This window comes from Setaria italica, chromosome III (assembly GCF_000263155.2).
Source record: "Setaria italica strain Yugu1 chromosome III, Setaria_italica_v2.0, whole genome shotgun sequence".
Lineage (NCBI taxonomy): Eukaryota > Viridiplantae > Streptophyta > Magnoliopsida > Poales > Poaceae > Setaria > Setaria italica.
In genome coordinates, this window is record NC_028452.1 from 14,267,517 (window position 1) to 14,290,185 (window position 22,669).

The window sequence follows — 22,669 nt, forward strand, 5'->3', positions numbered from 1 at the left end:
CTCTCCACTTCACCAACGAAGAAGCTAGCGAGAACAAGCTCGACCCCAATGAAAATTATGCTGATTCAGGTGTGTAGAAGCTCGATCCCGACCAAAAAGATGCAAATTTACGCGAGGAGTACTTCCACCAAGAGAGGTGATGATTCAAGTAAGCATAAGAGAGCAGTGGACAATGAGCAAACATTGGATAAGTGAGGAAGTCGATTTTTACATGCCCGCACGGGCAAAGAAAACCTCGCTAGACTAAGAAAAAAGCTTGTTCGATAAATCGATAATTTTCGTCGCCTCCAACAAAAGCAGTAAACGAAACCGATGCATGTACTACAGTTCAAACTAGTCCCTGAAGAAAAAAGTTCAACGAAACTTTGTGAAGTAGCACTAAGCACTGGCTTGAACATCTGGATGCCCACGTACAAGACAGATGCTCGTTGTTCCACCGTGTTTCTTGTATGAGATAAGTTTATATCAAATAAAATGGCAGTAGTATTTAAAGCACATGTGAAGGAAAGAACAATCGTTCAAGTTCCATGTAACATAGTTGTATATAAAAAAATACACACATACACAAGCAAAACAATTTAATTTGAATAGTTCTTAACCCATCTTTTGAGTCAATTCCCTGGTGCTTGCAAAAAGCATAATGGTCGTGGCGAGCTAGAACGACTTAAAAGTCTCCTAGATTTTTTGCATCATCGATGGACAGGTAGCCGAAGATCACGAGGTAGGGCCAGAAGAGATATATGATATTGGCGACGAATCCGGTACCTAGTTTCAGGAACGTCAGCTTAGTTCTTCCGCTAAGGAGGACCGTGGTGTCGTGGAAGCTGGTGATGAGGAACCAGAGCCCGTCGAGCAGCGCGAGCGACGTCATCACGCAGGCCGCGATGGCGGTGCCACGCTCCACCGGCGCGAGCAGCAGGTAGAGGGAGAAGGCGAAGGCGGCGCAGAAGCTCCGCGCCGCGCAGAGCAGGAGCGCCAGGGAGAAGGACACCAGCGTGAACCGCCGCTGGATGTCGACGGCGGCGACCCCGCAGTAGACGAGGCTGAAGGTGGCCAGGGTGGAGCAGATGAACGCCAGCGTATTGGAGACCACGAACCCGTCGAAGGCGTACTTCCCCGTGAGTAACGGCGTCCCGGCGGGGGCGGGGGCGGGGGCGGGCGTCGGCGCGGCGTCGCCGGGGGTCCTGACGCCCCCCGGTATGGTTATGGCCGCCGCGAACGTCGCCGTCGCGACGAGCACGGAGCCGATGCCCACGATCTGCGCGAAGTCCTTTATCTTGCTCGATTCTTCCTCCTCGTTCAGGCTCGGGTTGTACTCCTCCATCTGATCGCGCCGGCGGTTGGCGCTGGAAGTCTGAGCGTTCGCGAAGGTTAGCATGCCGAGTATCCTCCGAGGTGCAGTCTGCAGCAAGCAAGAATTAGTTAACAGACACAGCAAAAAAAAAGAAGCCTTCTCTCATACGGTCAAATTGGTGATTTTTTTACCAGTCCGAAGTAAAATCCAGAGCGGACTTTCCCCAGGGCGAGATCCATGGGAGTGTTCCCTTGGTTATTCTGCAGGTTTATTTTGACATTGCGGTTCCTGATGAGGCATCTGAAGATGTCCAGCTCCCCTTGCTTGACAGCCAGGTGCAAGGCGGTGTTCCCATCCTTGTCCTGCACGTTGAGCATCGGCTTGAAAGAGCTCGCGCGGTGGCACACGAACTTCACGACATGGAACCTCTTCTTCTCGACCGCGACGTGGAGGAAGGTCCGTCCCATGGCGTCGCGCAGCCCGGCGCAGCCGGGGTACTTGGTGAGCAGGACGATGATGGCCACCATGCTCTCCGCCGACGCGGCGACGTGCACCGGGTACGACCCTTGGACGTCCGGCTGGAACGCTAGGGATGGCTCGGCGTCGAGCAGCAGGGGGAAAGGGAGCTCCTTCCACTCGTAGAATCTTGTTAAGCATCTCTGAGGTAGAAGGAAGGAGGAGCCCAAGAAATGGCTCTCCAAGTTGCTCGTGGTGAAAACGAAACTTGTAAATTGGAAGGAAGGGTCTGCGGCTGATGCAGCGAAGTGCATCGGTGTGCTTCCGTTGATGTCTCTTTGGTTGACAAGGTCCTTGTTCCACTCCAGCAGCAGCTTTGTTATACCTGCAGTTGCAATGAATTGTGCATTAGATAAAGGAAGAGTAGAAATAAAATAAATAAATAAATACAATGCACTGCATTATTTAGAAAACCTTTAGAATGATACTACTACGAAATATGCTCCATTAGATCGAAAGGATATATGGGGGTGTTTGGTTTCTCGAGCTAAAGTTTAGTCCGTGTCACATCGAATATTCGGAGGCTAATTAGGAGAACTAAATATATAAGTTAGTTATAAAACTAATTGCACATATAGAGGCTGAACGAAGAGACGAATCTATTAAGCCTAATTAATCCATCATTAGTAAATGTTTACTGTAGCAACACATTGTCAAATCATGGACTAATTAGGCTTAATAGATTCGTCTCGCCGTTTAGCCTCCACTTATGTAATGGGTTTTGTAAATAGTCTACGTTTAATATACATCTAATCAGTATCTAAACATTCGATGTGACAAGGGGAGGAACCAAACACCCCATAGTAACGCAGTATGCAAGGTGAAATTTGAGTAATGATTATTCAGAATGATAAGTAGTAATGTAGTATACATTTATGCGATTAATTTTCACTCTTCTTATTTCTTTCCATGTTGACTATCAAATTAGAAAAAAGTTTGACCCACAAAAATCATAAAACAACTTATACATTCAATTGTGGTGTGGGGTTAGGTGTGTGCGTGTATCTGGAATGTTTGCGCATATAACATTCCGAAAGAAGACATACAGTACTTCAACAAAACAAGGGGCAGTTCACCTTTATGGTGGATGACAGCAGCATGCAAGGCATTTTGTCCATCCGGGCCGGAGTAGGACAGCCCGTGCCCGTCGGCTTTTTGGTGCAGCTCGCGAGCAATACCTCCACGGCCCAACGAGCAGGCGAGGTACAGCGGCGAGGTGCCATCGTTCGCGACGACGCAGGCGAGCCCCCTGTCCCCGGCCATCAGCGCTCGGACCATCTCCGGGCCGCCAAAACGGACGGCCTCATGCAGGGCCGTCTCCCCGCGCCTGTTCTGCGCGCGCACCAGCGCCCTCGCCTCGTCCTCGGCCCCGGCGAGCTCGACGAGGTGCGCGACCATCCCGGCGTTCCCGGCCCGGGCGGCGCAGTGCAGCGGCGTGTCGCCGTCGCGGTTCGGCGTGTCCAGGAGGCGCCTGGCCCTGCGGCAGATCTCGCTGGCGCTTTCCAGGTAGCGCCGGTCGTCCCCGGCGGCCGCCACCACGTGCAGCGGGGAGGAGCCCGTCTCGTCCGTGACGATGGCCTCCAGCGCGGGATCATCGTCGGCAACGACGACGTCGATGCCAACTTCATGAGTTGGCGGTGCCGCCGCCGCCGCCGCCAGGATGTCCCCCCGCCACAGGCACAGCTGCCGGCGGTCGCCCGAGCTCGCGGCCATGAGCATGCTGGCTCGACGCGCGGCGGCCGAGGCGCGGTCGTCTCGCGCGCACAGCTCCCTTGGTTCCTTCCACGGCGCTATGCTTGGCTTCGACTCCATGGCTGCAGGTTTTGTATGTGTATGATGGCCTGATCGATCGAGGCTATACCACACCGTCCCAGGACAACAGCAGGCTGCGTATGCATGTGTGTATATATAGATGGCCACCACGTAAAGCCGTTGTGCATTGCGTATGGCCATAAGCTATTTCTCGATTGTTCTTCTCATAAAATATGTTCGTTGCTTCCGGCGATGAGAGTAGGCAATGACAGCAGGACTAGATGCCCATGGACCATATCTAACAGGTACGGCAGTCTTTCTTTATTCTTACGTGAACAAGAGGAGATGCGCCAGTAGCAGCCTTATGATGCAGGCCCGGTTTTTAAGCTACTGTCACATCGAATATTTAGATACTAATTAGGAGTATTAAATATAGATTAATTATAAAATCAATTGCACAGATGGAGGCTAATTTGCGAGACGAATCTATTAAGCCTAATTAGTCCATAATTTGACAATGTGATACTACAGCAAACATGTGCCAATGATGGATTAATTAGGCTTATTAGATTTGTCTCACGAATTAGCCTCCATCTGCGTAATTAGTTTTATAATTAGCTCATATTTAGTCCTCCTAATTAGCCTCCAAATATTCAATGTGACATGAACTTTAGTCCGGACTAAAGATCCAAACACCCAGTCGTCGGAGTCGAAGGAGCACATGGAGACAATCAAGAAAAACCCAACATATCCAAGGCAGAATGTGTGTCAAATAAGTTTTAAACGTAGTCTAAACTGGTGAATTTTAATTTTATTAAAACTGGAAACATGCATGTGCCATGTGTATGTTTTTAAGAAGAATGGGTTCATAATTTGTTCTTTTCAACAAAAAGTTTTATGATTTTGAAGGTGATTTGGAAGACTGTTTTAGCTGACTTAACTAACTTTCAAATAAGGAATGCAAGTTAAAATTTGGTGTCAGAGGAAAAATTTTCAGAGTCATGAAAGTTAAAACTTGGTGTCGAAGGAAATAATTTCAGTCACAAAAGAAATTGAGTTATGTTCCGGTGTTAAATAAGGAGTTTCGTCCTCTTTCTTTCCTTTGTAATCATCTAGCCCTAAAAGAAATCAAGGAACCTTACCTTGCAAAGTCCATATAGAACCTCAGGCCCATAATTCTCTCCAAATGAGATCAAATTCTTTGAACTGTCTCGGTTATTTTATTTTATGTCATTTCAAATTAATCAACATCCAACATTGCAAAAACCTATAAAGTTATCCCCGGTAAGTGAATCATGCCGATTTCCATATCCAATATAGACATCAGTACTGATGTCCATATACGAAGGAGGCTGATTCTTAGGTTCATATCTTGCATGTTGTGTGTACCTCTAAAAGTGGTAGCTTATGGCTGACACATGCCGCGCAGCGTTTTGTGGGCTAGCCACACGATGGCTGCGACTTGGGCTGAGCAACGGGCCAACGGCGCTCAAGCCACGTGTGAAATAATGAAGTCATCGCCCGACTTAGACCAGAGACATTTCAAAAATGAGACAGACAAGCCCGAAGGTAAATTTGCAATAATAAAACCCATGTTGGCTATGTTCAGGAATAATCTATGTGGAATCAAGTTATCCTTTTAAGTTTTAGTGCTTGTTTGGTAGGACTGGCGGTGGTTGAAATGGCTCCGATTGTGTCTCCTCCGGTGGAGCAACTTCTCCAGTGGAGCTGAGGCTGTTTTGAATAGCGTTTGCAAAACGATTTCCCACGTCTTTTCATGAATGGATAAAAGTGATCAAATGTCAATTATACCTTCGTCTATGTGATTTGGATGTACACATAAGTACATGTTTGCCCTCAATTATAATGTATTATTTTCATATGAAATAAAAAATTAACGAATAGAAGTTAGATCTTATCTTACCTATTATTAAGGGGTGTTTGGCAGCACTCCACCTCACAAAAATTAGCTCCACTCCACCAGCTCCACTCAACCAACTCCAGAAAAATATGGAGCTGTTGTACGTGTTTGACAGATTGTAGTGGTTCAGCTCCAGAAATACGAGAATTTGGTGGGAATGTTCTATTTTGCCCATGGTGGATGGCTATTGTGTTTTAAATATTTTGGAGAGTTCTTATTTTATTTTTTTGTTGCTACAGTATTATTGCCAGTACTTCGGGGAAAAAAATAAAAACTAGCTCAACAATGAACATGGCAAGATATAAAACGAGACATTTGCTCCAAGGCTTTCATCCGTGATAAGATACAAAATTTAACAAACGCATCTGCAGCACCGCATAGCAGCACGAGTACTTTACAGCATTTTCAGTCTTTGGGCTCTGGTCATGCAAGCATCTCATCCCCATAGACTCTGCATAAAAGGAATAAAATTGGCCAATAGATGGCTGAAGGTTTGTTGGACATCAACTAAATAGTTCCCAGAAACTATAAAAAAGAAGTAAACATAGACATCTGGAGCATTGCTATGATCCAAAGATAATTGTTCAGAAATCCAATCAGTTATGGTGAATACTATGTATAACAACAGAGTGACAAATGACAGTATCACTAACAAGGCCAAAAAATTTGATCTGTTGCTCTCCAATTTCATGTTTCTCTAGAACAGAATTCAGCTTCACAGCACCATTATTCGACAGGAACTCTTTCGAATTAAACAACAGCCACATCATTCTACAAGTAGGTGAAGGTTGCATCAATTTTTGCTCTCGTCCTAGAATTGCAGAGAATCCGAATCGGTGGACGGACTCACAGATCAGCTCTTGACGAGCCTCCAGCGGCTGAGGGCCCTGGCGACGGGCGGCGTGAGCGCGATGGTGATGGGGACCCTCTCGGGGAGCAGCGCCTTGTTGCAGAGGAGCGCGAGCGTGAGCGCGCCGCCGCTCGACGCCACGAAACCTAAAGAGGCACGGCCGGCGGCGCCCAGGCCACCAAGGCCGCCATGGCCCAGCGCGAGTTGTCTCTGGGCGGCATGGGCGGAGGCCAAAATCGAGCTGGTTGAGGAAGGAATCGCCGGATTGGGTGGAGGAGGGTCGCCATCCATTTTCGCCGGGGACTCGGCCTGCGGCGGCCAAGGCGACCAGCGGCGCCGCTAGGGCTCGCGGGAGGGAGGGTGGGGGGCCGACAGGATTCCTCCGATGTTTTTTTTTCTTTTGTCGATCCACCGGTAGTTTGCGTAACGGGTGGCAATTAAATTAAATTAAGGTACTCAAAATAAACGTGAATCTGATTATCCCTACCTCCACATTTTTTCTGGAGTTAATGTTGGTGAAGCTACACATATTTAACTGTGAGTTTTGTGAAGTTGATGGAGTGGAGTTAATTTTTCTGAAATGGAGTGCTACCAAACACCCATAAAGTAAGCAACACTTCTACCTTGAAATTTTTGTTTGGTCCAACTTATGCTATTGACGAGTTGGTTTGGTCCAAGTTATGCCATTGACGAGTGGACCAGTTTCGATTTTTCCTTTGCCTTTTTCGCAATTTCTCTTCGGCTTTGTTCCTGGTGCGGCGGTGGCATTGGAAGCGGAATCCGCTCCTAGCACGGCGGCGGCGGCGGCGGCTGTCTCCTTCCCGCACGCAATTCCTTCCTATGCAATGCTCCTTCCTCTCCTCCCGTACACAATTCCTTCTTCTCCAGCCCGCTGGCGAATCGGACCGGTCATGGCCATGGCTCTCTCCTTCCCCGTTCTTCTCATCGGAAGTGGAATCGAAATCGAGCAGGATCGAAGTTCTCGCCAGTCATGGCTCTCTCCTTCTCCGTTCTTCTCATCGGATGCGACAAGGTCGAGTTTTCTTCCGTACGATCGTTCTTGTCAAGAAAAGACATGCCGTGACGATCAAGAGCAAACCATACTGATCTGTTATTGTCAAGAAGAAATAGGATTGGCTGCCCCGTGGAAGGCTGGCGCGCACGGCAAAGGTTGCAGGGCACGAAGGCGCGCGCGCGGCTAGCGGCAATCCTCCGGCTGTAGCAGGCACGGCGACGGCGCAGGCAACAGGCAGGCGCGGCGACAGCGCAAACGGAGTGGGCTATGCGCAAATCACGAGCGGTGCCTGACAGCAAGCAGCACGGCACGCCGGCGCGACACAAGCGCATAGCAGGCAGCAAGGGTATTGCGGCCAGGCTCAGCGCCATGATGCGCAACGCAAGGCCAGGGCACGGCGCTGCTGCGCTGTGGGCACTTGTGACAGTGTGGCACGGGGCAGGACGGCATGCGGTGCTGTGCTGCGCGGATGCAGGACGGCCGCTGGCTGGGCTGTGGCTTTGTGTCAGCCTCGTAGACCATGAGGAGCTGCATGCAAGAAGCCGTTCGACAGAATACCGTTAAAGATGCACAAATGAAGGTGGTGTCCGTAGATGCTCGGCATACTGGGCGGCCATGGGCGAAGGGAGTGGTGAACATCCGGTGGTGTGCCCGGTACTCCATATTGGATTAGTCTGCACAGTGCTGGAATTCCCCGTCGGCCACCATCCGGACCTTGCTGCCCGCTGAAAATCTATCACCCCAAAGTGAGCAGTAAGCATCCTTAAGTTAGCTGCTGCCCCAGCTATTTCTTATCTAGAAGCTATTTCTCTTCCTTGCTGAAAATTAGTCACCCAGACCATGCCGCCCGAGCTATTTCGCAGTGAATTGAATAAGACATAGATGTTCTTATGTCACAAAGTCTTTGTTTCAATCTCTATCTATTTCTGAACCATCTCAAATGCAAGGAATGAAGGGAAAACATTTAGATATGAGAATCTGAGAAGAAAGAAGCATTAACATAACTAGAAAACATGAGCCACCTTTGCTACGATTACGAGCAATTTTGGGAGCAATTAGCGTGGCTTATAAATCAAGTTATCAATTGAGCTTCGGACCATGTTTAAGAGGTAAGGAAAGTGCAATATTTTCTTCTCTCCCGTTGTAAAGCACGGGCATGTTTGCTAGTTAACAATAATGAGAAGATTGCTATATTCTTAAAACCGATTCCCTTTTCTTTTTATTACTTTTTTCCTTTTTTCTTTCCTCTCCCCATTCTTATCTCTTTCTTTTCTTTCTCTTCCTTTCTTCGCCCCTTCTCTTTCTTCCATATCCGCTTCTCCTCTTCCCTCGCAAGCTGCACATGGGTCGCAGCGCTCTGACCCCGCTGCCAGTGCTCGCCACGCCGTCGCCCTACTACAGCCTGTGCCGCGGCCACCCTTCTCCAGCCCCACCACGCCCCCCACGCTGCCACACCACATCCGCCAACACCACCGCCCTGCTCTGACCCCACCACGCCGCGCACATCGCCGCCTTGCTTCGGCCTGACCACCGCGTCACCCAGGGCGTCGCCCTACTTTGGTCCCGCAAGCCATCCTTCTCCAGCCTTGATACACACCATCGCCGCTCCACCTCCACGATGCTCCGCCCCCATGCTGCCACCTCCGCTCGCTGCAAGCCATGGTGCTCTGCCGCGCACTGAACACTTGGTGGGCAAAAGGGTAAGATGGCCCCTACATATGAGGATGAAGCCGCGGGGAGTCAGTTTTTTAGCTCTCCCTCTGTCGAACTGCTCTAGAGAGCATGTTTTCTAGAGCTTATGTACCAGAGCCATTTTGGGATGCTCATTTGGCAGGGCTTCTCAAGAAGCCGGTGCTGGAGCTGTTCAAGAAGTCTTGCCAAAGATACCCTTAGACATGTCTAATGGCATTGGTGCATGCAAGGATATTTGTTTTCTTGTTGCAATGTACGGGTCGTGTAAAGAAAAATACATCCATATAAGCACAAACAAAATACTTAAATACAGCAGGAGCTTAAGGTTGAACAACATATGACAGACAATTAAAAAAACAAAAACTCTTACAATGTCCAGTGCTAGCTAAGTGCCCTAGTATCTTCTTTTCAGAAAGTCAACAAACACATAACCAAATATTATGAGGTACGGCCAGAACATGTACACGATGTTGGCTACGAAGCCGGTTCCTAGTTTCAGCCACGTCCTCTGAACCCTTCTGCTCAGAAGCACCGTCAAATCTTTGAAGCTCCACAGCAGGAACCAGAGCCCGTCGAGCAACGCGAAGGACACGATCACGCAGGTCACGACGGCGGTGCGGTACTCCACCGGAGCAAGCAGCAGGTAGAGGGAGAACCCGAAGGCGGCGCAGAAGGGCATGAGCTTGATCCGGCGCTGCATGTCCACCGCCGCGACCCCACAGTAGAGGAGGCTGAAGGTGGCCAGGGCAGAGCAGATGAACGCCAGCGCGCTGGAGATGACGAACCCGTCGAAGGCGTACCTCCCGGAGAGCACAGGCGTCCCGACGGGTAGCACGGCGGCCCCGCCGGGACGCCGGCTGCGGCTTTGGCCCCCGCCGCCGCCGCCGCTACGTCGCCTGGGGTCCTGACGCCCCCGGGCATGGTTATAGCCGCCGTGAACATCGCTGTCGCGACGAGCACGGAGCCGATGCCCACAATCTGCGGGAACTCCTTTATCTTCCTCGATTCTTCCTCCTCGTTTATTTGATGCGGATTGTACTCCTCTATCTGATCGCGCCGACGGTTGGCGGTCTGAGCATTCGCGAAGGTTAGCATGCCGAGTATCCTCCGAGGTGCAGTCTGCAGCAAGCAAGAATTAACACCCCAAAAAAGTTCATTCATATGAAATTTCTGATTGAAACAAATAGTTATCAGGGTATGCAAGAACAATAGCAGAGTGTGATTCTTCTTTTTTACCAGTCCAAAGTAAAATCCGTACTGAACTTGTCCCTGGGTGAGATCCATGGGGGATTTCCCTTGTTCTGCAGATTTATGTGAACGCTGCGATTGCCGATGAGGCACCTGACGACGTTCCGCTCCCCCGCAAGGACGGCGAGGTGCAGGGCGGTGTTCCCTTCGTCGTCCTGTATGTTCAGCACCGACGACGTCGAAGGCTGCTGGCACCAGCGGCGCACGAAGCTCAGGACATGCTGCCTCTTCTTCTCGACGGCGATGTGGAGGAAGGTCCGCCCCCTGGCGTCGCGCAGTCGAGCGCAGCCAGGGCACCTCGTGAGCAGGACGATGACGGACGCCATGCTGTCCGCCGACGCCGCGACGTGCACCGGGAACGACCCGTGGATGTCCGGCTGGAACGCGGAGGAGGGATCGGCTCGGAGCACCTGGGGGAGTGCAAGGTTCATGTGCTCGTAGAGTCTGGTTAGGCATTTCTGAGATAGTAAAAAGTAGGAGCCCAAGGAACAATGCTCCAGGTTGCTCGCGGAGAAAACAAAATTCGTGAATTGGAGGGAGGGGTCTGCTGCTGATGCAGCCAAGTGCGTTGGAGTACTCCCGTTGATGTCTCTTTGTTTGATAAGGTCTCTGTTCCACTCTAGCAATAACCTTGTCATTTCTGCGGTTGCGATTCAGTATATTAGAAAAAAAAATCAGCTTCAGGAAACCTTTTGTAACTTACTATTAATTTGAGCCAGCCAATTGTAACTTACTATTAATTATTTTCTCTTAGGATACGTTTATAAAAATCCAATGATCCATAATATTATGATAATATTTTTTCAAAAGATAAATGCATTTAAATGATTTGGTCGGAGAAACATGGAAATTATTAAGATTTATTATAAAGTTTTTGAAGTTTATAAATATATTTAGGACGTTCCCCAGGGAAGAATTGATCTAAGAAAACTTTTGTGACGTCTCCTATCAAAATATAAAGATTTTGAAGTTAAAAAAATGAACACTCATGAACACATGGAAAACATACTTATACAGATGAATAAAATTGGAAGTTTCATTTCAAAGCCACTACTATTTCCAAATGTCATCGCCATAACTACATAAGGGATCAATACCAACCTTTCAGGTCAAAAGGGGCCGGGGCTAGGGGGCCCGACTACCTAGAAGCTCCATTAGAATCAAATGCGGGAGATGAGGAGAAGACAGGAAAAGAGGAAGGAAAAGAGGAAGAAGAAATAGAAATGAAGGAGAAAGAAGCAAGCACCTCTAGATGTGAAACCTGCCTCAATGTACATAAAAATTTAAATGTGCGGGTGGCTTACGTAGTACCAGACTGACATCGTTGCATCATCTATATTGCTGCTGAGAGTCACGTAGAATCAGCAGATAAATTTCAAACAGATAGTTTTTTTTTCAGATCATAAAGCAGAGACCTTATGCTAAAATGAAAACATATAAATGCCATAGTGGACACCACGATCGTAGAGGAATATGCTAAATCTAATACAAATACATCAGAATGAAGAATATATTAAATTGCACGGGCCATTTTCGTTGGTATATAGGTCCCGTTTGGTTCCTGCACCATATTTAGATCTTCCCTTTCTACGATCCGATCCAAGATGCCCCGCTGCAAGAAGAAGCTCTGAGCTCCTAAAATTCATATCACATCGAATATTTAGATATTAATTAGGAATATTAAACATAGATTAATTACAAAACCAATTGTATAGGTGGAAGCTAATTTGCGAGACGAATCTATTAAGGCTAATTAGTTCATGATTTGACTGCTACAGTAAACATGTGCTAATGATGGATTAATTAGGTTTAATAGATTCATCTTGGGAATTAGTCTCCATCTGTGTAATTAGTTTTATAATTAGCTCATATTTAATCCTCCTAATTAACCTCCAAATATTCGATACGATATGAATTTTAGTTCGGACTAAAGATCCAGACACCTAAGAAACCAGAGTTGTTCACCTCTGTCGTCGTGGAGAACAGCAGCATGCAAGGCGTTCTGTCCATCGGGGCCGGAGTAAGACAGACCACGGTCCTTGTCGTGCATCTCGCGCGCCATCTGGTGGCGGCCCCACGTGCTGGCGAGGTACAGCGACGAGGTGCCGTCGCCCGCGACCACGCGGGCGAGCTCCCCGTCCGCGCCCACGAGCGCCGCCACCATCTCGTCGCCGCCGAAGCGGACGGCCTCGTGCAGGGCCGTCTCCCCGCGCGCGTTCCGCATCCTCAGGAGAGCCGCCCTCGCCGCCGCCTCGTCGCCTCCGTCTTCTCCCCGGGCGAGGCCGATGAGGCGGGCCACCATCCTGGCGTGCCCGGCCGGGGCAGCGCAGTGCAGCGGCGTGTCGCCGCCGCCGTTGCGCGCGCCCAGCAGGCGCCTGGCCCTGCCGCAGATCACGGCCGCGCTCTCGAGGTAGCGCCCGCCGTCCCCGGCGGCCGCCGCCACGTGGAGCGCGGAGTCCGCGTCCTCCGTGACGGCTGGGGCGGCGTCGGCGTCGGCTTCGCTGCTGCTGCTGCTGCTGGCGACGTCGATGACAACTTCATGAGGAGCCCGCGGCGGCGGCGCCGCCTCCCCCTGCTTGTTGTTGCCCGTGAGGATCTCTTGTAGCTGTCGGAAAATGGCCCACGAAGAGGCAATGAAAGTGCAGTGTCGTTCAATAATTCCATACTGCTGTCAATTTAAATAGGATAGCACTCCCACTTCTCCGAATACGGCTTGGGTTATACAGTGCACGTGCGCGCGTATTTGCGTTCCTTTTCGTATAACCAACTGTGTGACTTGTGACGCAACGAACAGCCAAGCTAAGTTGGTGTAACCTTTTTGCCGTTTGCATATGATCTTTTGACAACAATCATTAGAGGTGTTAATCACGCAGTCGATACCTTAATCCCAAATTAATTGGATGGTTACTACTGCCAATTAGTGAGGCGATTTTATAGCAGAAACGATCAGCAGAGTTTGGCCGTGTTCTCTATAAGAAGTCCTGGAGACACCCATGAATTCCTTATTTTCTCCCTTTTGCATCCGGTGAAGTGTCTGTTGCCAGCTCTTCTTCTTGGCGTGCACTAAGAAGGAGGGTGAAGACCTGCACCAAGATTTCCTTGGTCATCGAGGACAGCAGAGATACGCAAGCAATTGCTGATCTTGCGCAATCCAGGTCATGTAGGCTGGATTCTCCTTCCCTTTTGTAGTCTTGTCAACTTTCTTGATGCGGAAAGTAGCGGCCGGTTGAGTTAAGGAACCATCTAGAGAATCTCCAGCATGTGGGAATAATGAATAGAATCTCCAGCATGTGGGAATAATGAATAGAAGGTGGAACTTGTACTCGCCACACAACAAAATTATCCCACGTGAGCCTTTACTGGTAGGGAACTCGGTATTAGTCTCGGTTGGTAGGATGCAAATCTCCTGAAAATCCATCCGGGATAAACCAACCGGGACAAAGGGGGGGTCTTTTGTCCCGGGTCACTCAACCCTCCTGGGAGGGCCCCCCACACGCGCACGCCGCAAGTCACACAAAGTCACGCGATTTTTCACGCGAAATATGCGCGTGCTCGCTGCGTGGGATTTGAACCCACAACCTCCAGCCTCGCGCGTAGCTTCCTTGCCATCCCACCTACACAGCACATCTGACTATATAGAGGATGCAATCCTTTTTGTATTAACTCGTGGGAGACCCTTTTATCCCGGTTTGTAATACCAACCGGGATAAAATCCCCTTTTATCCCGATTGGTATTACAAACCGGTATAAAAGGGTTCGAGGGATTTAGTCCTCTTTCAGCCACCCCGTTGGGGACCCTTTTATCCCGATTTAAAACACCAACCGGGATAAAAGACCCTATTTTATCCCGGTTGGTATTACAAACAGGGATAAAAGGGGGGTCTTTTATCCCGGTTGGTGTTTCAAATCGGGATAAAAGGCCTCTCGGGTTTTTTTTTTCCACTAGCCTTTGCAACCGGGATAAAAGGTCCCGGTTGGTGAGCCCCCTACTAGTGACCAAGCTTTAGTTCCGGTTGGTGAAACTTTTATCCCGAACCAACTTTAAATCGGAATAAAATGGGATGCATGGAAGGTGGGTTCTCTCCTTAGTGTTTTTAGAGACAGGAATATTGAACATTGTCGAAGCCGAAGAACTCGTCGACGCCGTGAAGTCGACGGAAAAAGAAAGTCGCAACTAAATAATCCTTTAGAGGAGTGGCTCTTGTACCACGTAAGATGTTGTAGAACGGCTTACCCCGTATGGCGCCGATGGTGTTGATTACATAGGTCGGAGGAACCCGACATAATAGGTACAATGTAGACTCCTAATAGGAGACGATTACAAGAAATAATAGAACTGTTATAGAACTCTAATGTACTTCTACAGCCGGAGCTCGCGGCCACGTGGTGCTCGATCGATGAAATGTGGCAATGGATACGGTCTTTATTCTTTCGTGAATTGCAAGAGATCACCTCGGCGTATAACAAGAGGCCACCTCGGCGTATACCGCGACAAGCCGCCGCGAGCTTCGTAATACATAGCCGCCGCGCCGTGACAGTATACGAAGCAACGTTCCCTTTACGGTCTGTGTGTGCTCTGGTGGGCGGGGCATGATACTTTTCCTCAAGGACAAGCCAAGTTGAATTTGTCGTAGCCCTTATCCAAAAACCAAGATGTCAATTTGTCTTATGGCGCGCAGTTCCTTGAGCGAACTAGCTCGGCTCATATCGGAACTGACCTGTACGGTAATCTTCTTTAGCCTTCTATATTTTTTTCCATATGATTTTTCCTTGCTTCCGTATTTCACCATTCTTGGGAAAATGCCATAGGAAACTGAACCATTTCTACAGGCGGACCCTTAGGCCCCGTTTGGGTCCAAGGAATTGGAATCTATTTCATGGAGTAGATTAATTTATGTTGGAATGTGGCATTCCACAACTTTCCAAAGTTTAGATATAAGCCTATCTTAAATTCATGGGGTGGGAGATGGAAATTGATTCTATAGATTATGGTTATTAGAATGGAATTCAATTCTTATAGCACGCTCTTAGACTCGCTTCTCTATAGTAGAAGTGCAGCATACAAGTATCTCTCCCATATCACCAACTATAATATACAACTATATTCCACATACAATTATATTAGCTTAATTAATTTGTGTCTAAATTATGATTATTAGGATGGAATTCAATTCCAATGATCCAAACGGGGCCTTACTGAACTTTCTTGAAATTGTTCCATTTCCACAGGTGGCCCTTATTTAGTTCACCTCCAACTCCCAACTTTGGCACTATGCAAAAAGAAGATTCTCCATCACATCAAACTTGCGGTACATGCATGGAGTACTAAATGTAGACGAAATTAAAACCTAATTGCACAGTTTTGTTGTACTTTGCAAGACAAATCTTTTGAGCCTAATTAGTCAATGTTTGGACAATAATTCATAAATACAAACGAAACGTTACAGCATGCTACAGTGCTGTAACAGTAATTTGGCACCTCCAAACTTTGGCAACTAAACAAGGACGTGGTTCATTTTACTCCTCAATTGTGGGCCGGAGGGAACAAACGTTCCCACAAAGATTTCAATGAAGCCATTTCTAGGTTTGGTCCTGAGGGCTCGCTTGCGAATATTCTAGTGGGCTTTTCTTTGTTCCCTCCGGCCCAATGAAAGCTGCCAAAAGCCGATTTGTGGGCTGGCTTTTGGCAGATTTCAGTTTCTGTTGCACCGGCGATCTTTTTCGGCCTCGCGCCGCCAGATTTGCGGCAAGCAGTTCAGCGCGCCGGGGACTCGGGGAGCAACGCCTGCCTCGCCACCGCCCGGACCGTCGTCCTCTCTGGCCACGACTTCCGCTGCGGCGGATTGGAGAAGGTTCTCGGCGCCGCCTGCAATAATGCAAGGTCTGTTCACCCATTCAGTTTGATCTAAAATCTCTAGAATTCTTTTCACTCTATACTAGGACCAATTATACATCTTTTGCACACTATATTTGTTCCTAAAAGTAAACACACAATCCACAAAACTATAATACCCTGCATTTCCTGCATTCGCCGAACAAGATAGCAAAGGAACCAATGCCACTCTAGTACTCTAAGATATACATCTCATCTCGTGCTATGATAAGTAGGAGACCCAGCCTCCTACCGACCCTCAACCATGGTGATGGTCATGCTGTCGACAATGCTGCAGTCGGGCTTGCTCCACGACCTGTCTTCGGCAGCAGCTGTTCTTGCAGCGAAGCCCGGCTGCTTGGGAGTTGGCAACGAGGCAGTGTCAGTGCTGGCCAACATCATCAGCACCTGGGACATCAGGGGACGGTCGTCGGGGTTCTCTTGCACACATAGAAGCCCTACTTTGAGGCATTTAAGCACTTCATCTGAATCGAAGGAGCCATCCAGATTTTCATCGACTAAATCTAGGCCCTTCCCCTCATTCAGCAAGCTCCAGGCCTGGTAAAAATTCAGAAAAGTTACCAAATCAAATAGGCGTTAAGTTAAATTAATGGCTGTTTACTTGTGTAGAATTGGTGAATTGGGTGGAGGTTGACGCTCACATGTGCTAGAAGGTTGAGGTGGCCAGAGTAGCTGTAGACACCTCGGTTCCTTATACCAGTAATGATTTCCAGCACTATGACACCAAAGCTAAATACATCTGATTTCACCGAGAACACTCCATCCATTGCGTACTCAGGAGCCATATAACCACTGTAGAAAACCATGTAAATGTCATCATTATCAGGAGATTTAATTGCACGGTCAACATAATAGATGATTAACTGATCTGTCAAAACTCTTAGTTACTTACTATGTACCAACTACTCTGAGAGTATTGATTTCTGTATCGTCATTGCCAAACATTCTAGCCATGCCGAAGTCTGAAATTTTAGGAGTCATCTCCTCATCCAGAAGAATATTGCTCGTCTTGAGGTCTCTGTGGATGATTCTATATCTCGAGTCCTGGTGAAGATACAGTAAACCTCGGGCGATCCCCTCAATTATATGATATCGTGTTTGCCAGTCAAGTAGTTTGCTCTTGGTTGTGTCTGGTAACAAAGATAGGTTGTTATTTGTTTCTTGATAGATTTTGAATTTTGTTTCTCAGAAAGGTTAGTACATACCAAACAGAAAGCAGTCCAAGCTTTTGTTTTCCATGTATTCATATATAAGTATCTTTTCGGGTCCAGAAATGCTGCACCCAATCAATCGAACAAGATTCCGATGCTGGAGTTTAGCTATCAACAAAATCTCATTCTTGAATTCCTCAAGACCCTGTGTTGATGTTCTTGAAAGTGTCTTAACAGCTATTTCTTGTCCATCCTCAAGCTTGCCCTGTAGTTATGAATTTCATGCATTTTTAATCAGACATAAAAGTCACAGTAAGTCTACAGTTCTTTTATATAAAAAATAGAGCACATTTTTAGTTTTTGGGACTACCAGTGATGTATGTTTAATACATCATCATTACATAAAAGAACATTCTATTTGGAAATGCTTGAAAATCTTGTGCTTGCTGAAATGGTGATATAACATTTAGACATTTAGCCAGCAGTTGAGCCATCCTGGTGCCACTTTTGAACTGTTTCTAAAATTTATGATGCGACGGCACTACACCTATCATTTAGGTTGAGATTGTTACCTTGTATACAGGCCCGAAACCGCCTTCACCAAGCTTGTTCTCAGTTGAGAAATCCTCTGTGGCTTTTGCTATTGTCTCATAATCGTATACTGGCAGCTCCAGATCATCCCCATGATCCTTTCCTTCACTCCCCTCCTTACTGCGTGGACCAGCTCTCCATGTGCTTGATCCTATTAAAATGCCGAGTTAAATTTGCATCAACCATAAAGTTGTCAGTTATTTTGTCTTTTAACATTTGTACTGTAAAATATAGAGATCCCTTTAGAGGAGGTCAACAGTCTGTAGTGATTATATGTCACCTGGTTTTCTTGCTTTGGTTTTCTTTGCTTTCCAAATGAAAAACCCTGCGACTGCTAGAAGAATTGCCAGTGCAGTTATGCTGACAACAACTGCAATCACAATATTGACCTTCTTCTTTGACTTGCTTGTTGGAGCTGCACAACAAATCATAACATATTAGTTTGATCACAGATTTGCTTGCACCTATCTTAGAAAATAGTGTACACAATAATATAATGCTGTTTATGAATTGTGAGTGTTACAGTTTCTGATAGACATGTAAACATTCATGGGGCTCTTGAATTTTGCAGAAATAAGTGCTCACTCATTGCTGTGAAGCATTCGTAATGATGTATGAAGTAATTTTGTCGCATCAGTTTACTGTAAATTTTGCTTGTGGATAACAGGATATCATGGGATCAACTACAGTTGGTGGTCTTGTTCTTCCAAATTACCAAGCTCTTAAATATGTGGTCCAGGTTTGTTAAATCATGGAAAAAAGCATACAGCACACAGGGCCCATGCCCACCCTGGACCATGGCAGTATGAGTAGGGGATGCCTCGATCTATGTTCATATGGAAAAGGTGTTGTTCATGATATTGCAGGGGAAAGAGAAGCCGAGTGTTATCACTGTTGGCACCCATTGGTCCAGTGATGTCCTTCGCAACCAAAATATCAGCACGATGATGTCCCGGCCCTGACTGATGGAATGGGTCCAGCTCCATGTGGTGCGCCAAGTCGCATGCCGATGAATTTTACCAGCTGCAAGAAGGATTGATCCACATACATAACGGCACTAATAGTGGCAACAGTCTAACAGATGCTACAATGTCCATGCAACAAGGGGGTGATCTGCAGTTAATGCTCATATGTACCATGATTAGTTCTAAAGGAAACAACGCCCTTTGTTATGTCAAAACTAGTCTTGGTATGTTTATTAACGATTGCTGCATACTTTTGTGATATTTCCTTAGAGAGGAGCTTAGTTACTTGTGTGACTTGGTGTTCTTTCTTTTGATGCATATGGTTTAGTCCTACTTAATTTTGATGCAGCCTTGCAGCAAGCAAAGGAGGAGATGTTTCAGGTTTGTCATTTACCAATCTATTGCATCTTTATTTGGTCACAGAACATGCAAAAGTTGGCTATTTTTTTTATCTATCTTCTAGCTGAATATAATGCACATCTAGTAAAAACAGAACCTCGGTCGCTATCTATAAGGATGTTTCCTCTTTCCTGCGTTTCTTTTGTTGTCTTATTTATCTGATTGACCCATAAAGAGAACATAGAGTTAAAACACTTCTCCATGGATTCCTCATGCCTTGCAGTCTACCGCACACCAACCTCATGCGAAAACCACATCTGCATTCACAATCCAGGACCACATCCACATGCACGCGACCTGGACATTGTTGACTAGCTGATCTGATGCATTGCTGTCGATCCGTTGTTCTCAATGTCTCACTATTGTTTCGTCACGGTACCTAAGAAAACCTACCATTTGGTCACCATCGCTGTTGCCAAATTTGTACTCGTGCACCACACTATCATGTTCCACACCAAAAAAAAAAAAAAAAAACAGGGGGTTTAGACGAGATGTGTCGTCTGCAATACGGAAACCGTGTGTGGGACTGGACCTGGGAGGAAGATGCTGCTGGAACAGTCTTCCAGCAGCTAGAGCTAGCAGCAGCACACTGCTATAAAGTGAAGCTGAGATGCTGTTTAGTTTCGTCGAAGTCAATCTCACTGTGCTCTCATGTGCAGCGGTGTGGATTATGAACTGCGTGTCTGCCTGATTACGACAGGCACCGAGATGAAGGTCTTCTCAAGAGGGCCAGGGTTGCTTGGAATGGAATCTATTATCTCATCACTAATCCTGCGTTCGTTGGGCTGCACCATCAGGTGACATCGGGGGATGGAAGTACGAGACGTGCCCAGAACATCTGAAAGACACGGGACGCGGATGCTTTTCTACATGTGGTTAGGGACCTGGAGACCTGCCTGAATATCATTGCGCTGGAAATTGGAACCCTACCGGATTCAGGTAGCGAAGTTCAACTTGTACCCAGCCTGCTGACTGGTCAGTGTACGTCGATTTCGTCCGTAGATTGTGCTCATTCGACCCGTCTCTGTCAACAGTGGACTCGCGATTTTGTATGGCAAGTACGTGTACCTCGTGCAACGAGGTCACAAGAGATTGACAGAATCTGTTCCGGGATTGTGGTCCGGAACTCTTCTTGTGCAGAGACTCAACTTTGCTGGGGTAGTGTGTAAAGGATTTTGCTCATTGTTGGTATGGCTACGATCCACGAATGCAGGTTACGACCGTCTTCTGGCATTTGATGTCGATGGCAGAGGATGTGCCTCCCAATGACACTGACACGTACTGAAGGAGAAAAGAAAGACAAGCCTTAAGGGTCTGTCTGTCTACCGATACATACGTTGATGCTTCTTTTACTGTTTGATGGGGACGAACTATAGATGCTGGAATTATTGAAGAAACTAAAAGATAACCCAGATCATGCTGCTAATGAGGCTAGTCTTTTTTTAGTGGTATATAGCCTAAGTAATTCAGTGCACGCTGTAAAAAGGGGTCAGGGTGGACAGCTGAATTGGCTGGTACCAAGTTATTCAGTTTTCAGTCACCAACCAACCTGCATCATTTTTTTTAAACTACCAAACTGCATCATTGCACGGCATAAACTGAAGAAGTTAACGTCCTCTCTCCACTAATCAGTAACCAGCATGTGCATCATCGTACGGCAGGACAATGAAGAATAAAATAAGTTTTTTTTTCATGACGACTAAAGAGGAACTAAGATTGTGCATGTGTACGTACAAAAGACACGAAGTGATCCGAGTGAGGAGGTGTGTAAGTAACGTACCGAGGTCGGCGGCGGCGAGCCGGAAGTAGAGGTCCTGGCCGTAGCCCGGGTACACGCGGAGGTCGTCGAGCCCGCCGGTCCACATGACGCACCCGCGGCGGCCCGGCCCGCCGGTGAGGTTGGCGCTGGCGTACGCCGTGCAGGAGCAGTTCCTCAGGCACCGCTGCCGGCACTGCTCCAGGCTGGACCCGTAGTCCACCACCGCCTCCGTCGTGTCGGGCACCTTGGCGTGCGGGAGCACCGCGAAGCCGTCGGTGCGGTTGCCGCAGTCCAGCGGCGTCGCCCGGGCGCACCCGTCCCGCCCGTCCCGGAGCGCCCACGTCACCGGCGACCGTGGCGCGAACCCTTGGAGGCACCGGCAGGGGGGCACGCTGCTGGTGTCGCACACCCCGTTGGGCCCGCACGGCGACACGGCGTCGCACTGGTCCTTGGGCGCGTACCAGTAGAGGCTCCACGCGCCGGCGGTCTCCAGCCACGTCCACCGCTGCATCAGCCCGGCGGCGCCGCCCGTGCCGTTGAGCGCCAGCCGCGTCACGATGCTGGCGTCGCGGACCTGGAAGCTGTAGGTGACCTCCTGGGGGGTGTTGACGAAGCGGAAGCTGAAGCCCAGGGGCTTGTAGGTGATGGTGTCGGGGACGCCCGTGAACTGCACGCCGTCCCAGGGGCCGGAGCGCCACACCTTGTCGGGCCCGTTCCAGACGAACACCTCCGGGTCCCCCGACGTGTCCATCGCCGCCACGACGGGGCCCGGCGACGGGTCGGAGGGGCTCACCCACGCCGTCAGGGTCATGTTCTTCCCCGCCGCGAAGTCCACTCCGAGGCGCATCCCCGGGAGGAGCGTGTCGGTGGGGTGGTCGAATCCCTGCCACGCCACGCGCCCGCGCCCGTCCGACACCACCAGGTTGCCGTCGTCGCGGATCCGCGCCGTGCACGGCCTCCCCGCCGTGTCGGGCGGCGGGGCCGGCGACGACCACACCGCGGTGCCGTTGGCGTCCGCAACGGCGAGCGCGCAGCCGGCGGACACGGAGAGCGTGGCATCGGCGTTGTGCGACACCGCGCCGGGGACAGGGTCGGCGCGGTTGGCGACCCAGACGACGGTGCGGACGGGCAGCTTGGCGTACCAGACGCCGACGTAGGTGTTGTTGGAGCCCGGCGGGGAGAAGAAGCCGAGCGCGAAGGTGCCGGTGCCCGAGGAGACGAGGGTGTCGTTGCCCCGGAGCGGCTGGCCCGGCGAGATGGTGTCCCTGGCGCGGGAGGCCGCGGGGAGAAGCAGGAGAAGAAGGAGAACCACGGCGAGGCGGAGGGGGAGCCGGTGGTTGGGCGCCATCACGGCGAGGTGAACTAGCGCAGCAGCAGCAGCAGCGAGGTCGCTGGTCGACGGCAGCTTGACAGCATCTTATGATTCTATCGTGTCAGTGCCAATGGGAGACTGGGAGGACACGCACTTCTGTTTCCAGCGGAGTGGCAGGCAGATCTGGGCTCCGAGAGGTTAGGTCGATCCATCTGGACAAATTCTTTGGGCCTAGGAAGTCTAAGATGGGCTGCTCGAGTTTTGATGGCATCTCAATAACTAGGCGGGCCATCACAAGCCCAATGATTATT

At 48.9% G+C, this 22,669-nt stretch overlaps 4 protein-coding genes across 4 annotated transcripts; all 4 read right to left on the reverse strand.

Annotated features, from left to right (window-relative positions):
- Positions 1-499: 499 nt before the first annotated feature.
- LOC101785344 (protein ACCELERATED CELL DEATH 6) lies at positions 500-3,672 on the reverse strand. Its single transcript, XM_004961539.2, has 3 exons — positions 2,887-3,672; positions 1,486-2,135; positions 500-1,402 (listed from the first exon to the last, which is right to left on the reverse strand). Exons 1-3 carry the CDS (start codon positions 3,620-3,622, stop codon positions 665-667), a joined length of 2,124 nt encoding a protein of 707 aa, XP_004961596.1. The 5' UTR covers positions 3,623-3,672; the 3' UTR covers positions 500-664.
- A 2,350-nt stretch (positions 3,673-6,022) lies between these two features.
- Positions 6,023-6,727, reverse strand: LOC101785749. Its single transcript, XM_004961540.2, has one exon. It carries the CDS (start codon positions 6,622-6,624, stop codon positions 6,337-6,339), a length of 288 nt encoding a protein of 95 aa, XP_004961597.1. The 5' UTR covers positions 6,625-6,727; the 3' UTR covers positions 6,023-6,336.
- A 4,877-nt stretch (positions 6,728-11,604) lies between these two features.
- Positions 11,605-13,395, reverse strand: LOC111256736 (ankyrin-1-like). The gene is made up of 3 exons (XM_022825225.1): positions 13,372-13,395; positions 12,254-12,956; positions 11,605-11,923 (listed from the first exon to the last, which is right to left on the reverse strand). Exons 1-3 carry the CDS (start codon positions 13,393-13,395, stop codon positions 11,802-11,804), a joined length of 849 nt encoding a protein of 282 aa, XP_022680960.1. The 3' UTR covers positions 11,605-11,801.
- A 2,792-nt stretch (positions 13,396-16,187) lies between these two features.
- On the reverse strand, positions 16,188-22,516 carry LOC101786552 (receptor-like serine/threonine-protein kinase SD1-8). The gene is made up of 7 exons (XM_004961542.4): positions 21,068-22,516; positions 18,204-18,338; positions 17,905-18,074; positions 17,387-17,597; positions 17,074-17,311; positions 16,823-16,973; positions 16,188-16,718 (listed from the first exon to the last, which is right to left on the reverse strand). Exons 1-7 carry the CDS (start codon positions 22,392-22,394, stop codon positions 16,410-16,412), a joined length of 2,541 nt encoding a protein of 846 aa, XP_004961599.1. The 5' UTR covers positions 22,395-22,516; the 3' UTR covers positions 16,188-16,409.
- Positions 22,517-22,669: the final 153 nt, after the last annotated feature.

Coding starts and splice junctions, on each gene's coding strand:
- LOC101785344 (XM_004961539.2), bottom strand. CDS start 3,622: ATGGAGTCGAAGCCAAGCATAGCGCCGTGGAAGGAACCAAGGGAGCTG. Junction 2,136..2,886: donor TGCTGTCATCCACCATAAAG/GTGAACTGCCCC, acceptor TTGCAACTGCAG/GTATAACAAAGCTGCTGCTG. Junction 1,403..1,485: donor CTGGATTTTACTTCGGACTG/GTAAAAAAATCA, acceptor TGCTTGCTGCAG/ACTGCACCTCGGAGGATACT.
- LOC101785749 (XM_004961540.2), bottom strand. CDS start 6,624: ATGGATGGCGACCCTCCTCCACCCAATCCGGCGATTCCTTCCTCAACC.
- LOC111256736 (XM_022825225.1), bottom strand. CDS start 13,395: ATGACCAAGGAAATCTTGGTGCAG. Junction 12,957..13,371: donor CCAAGGAAATCTTGGTGCAG/GTCTTCACCCTC, acceptor TTAAATTGACAG/CAGTATGGAATTATTGAACG. Junction 11,924..12,253: donor TGTTCTCCACGACGACAGAG/GTGAACAACTCT, acceptor TATGAATTTTAG/GAGCTCAGAGCTTCTTCTTG.
- LOC101786552 (XM_004961542.4), bottom strand. CDS start 22,394: ATGGCGCCCAACCACCGGCTCCCCCTCCGCCTCGCCGTGGTTCTCCTT. Junction 17,312..17,386: donor CTTGGACTGCTTTCTGTTTG/GTATGTACTAAC, acceptor CTTTGTTACCAG/ACACAACCAAGAGCAAACTA. Junction 16,974..17,073: donor CTCAGAGTAGTTGGTACATA/GTAAGTAACTAA, acceptor GGTTTTCTACAG/TGGTTATATGGCTCCTGAGT.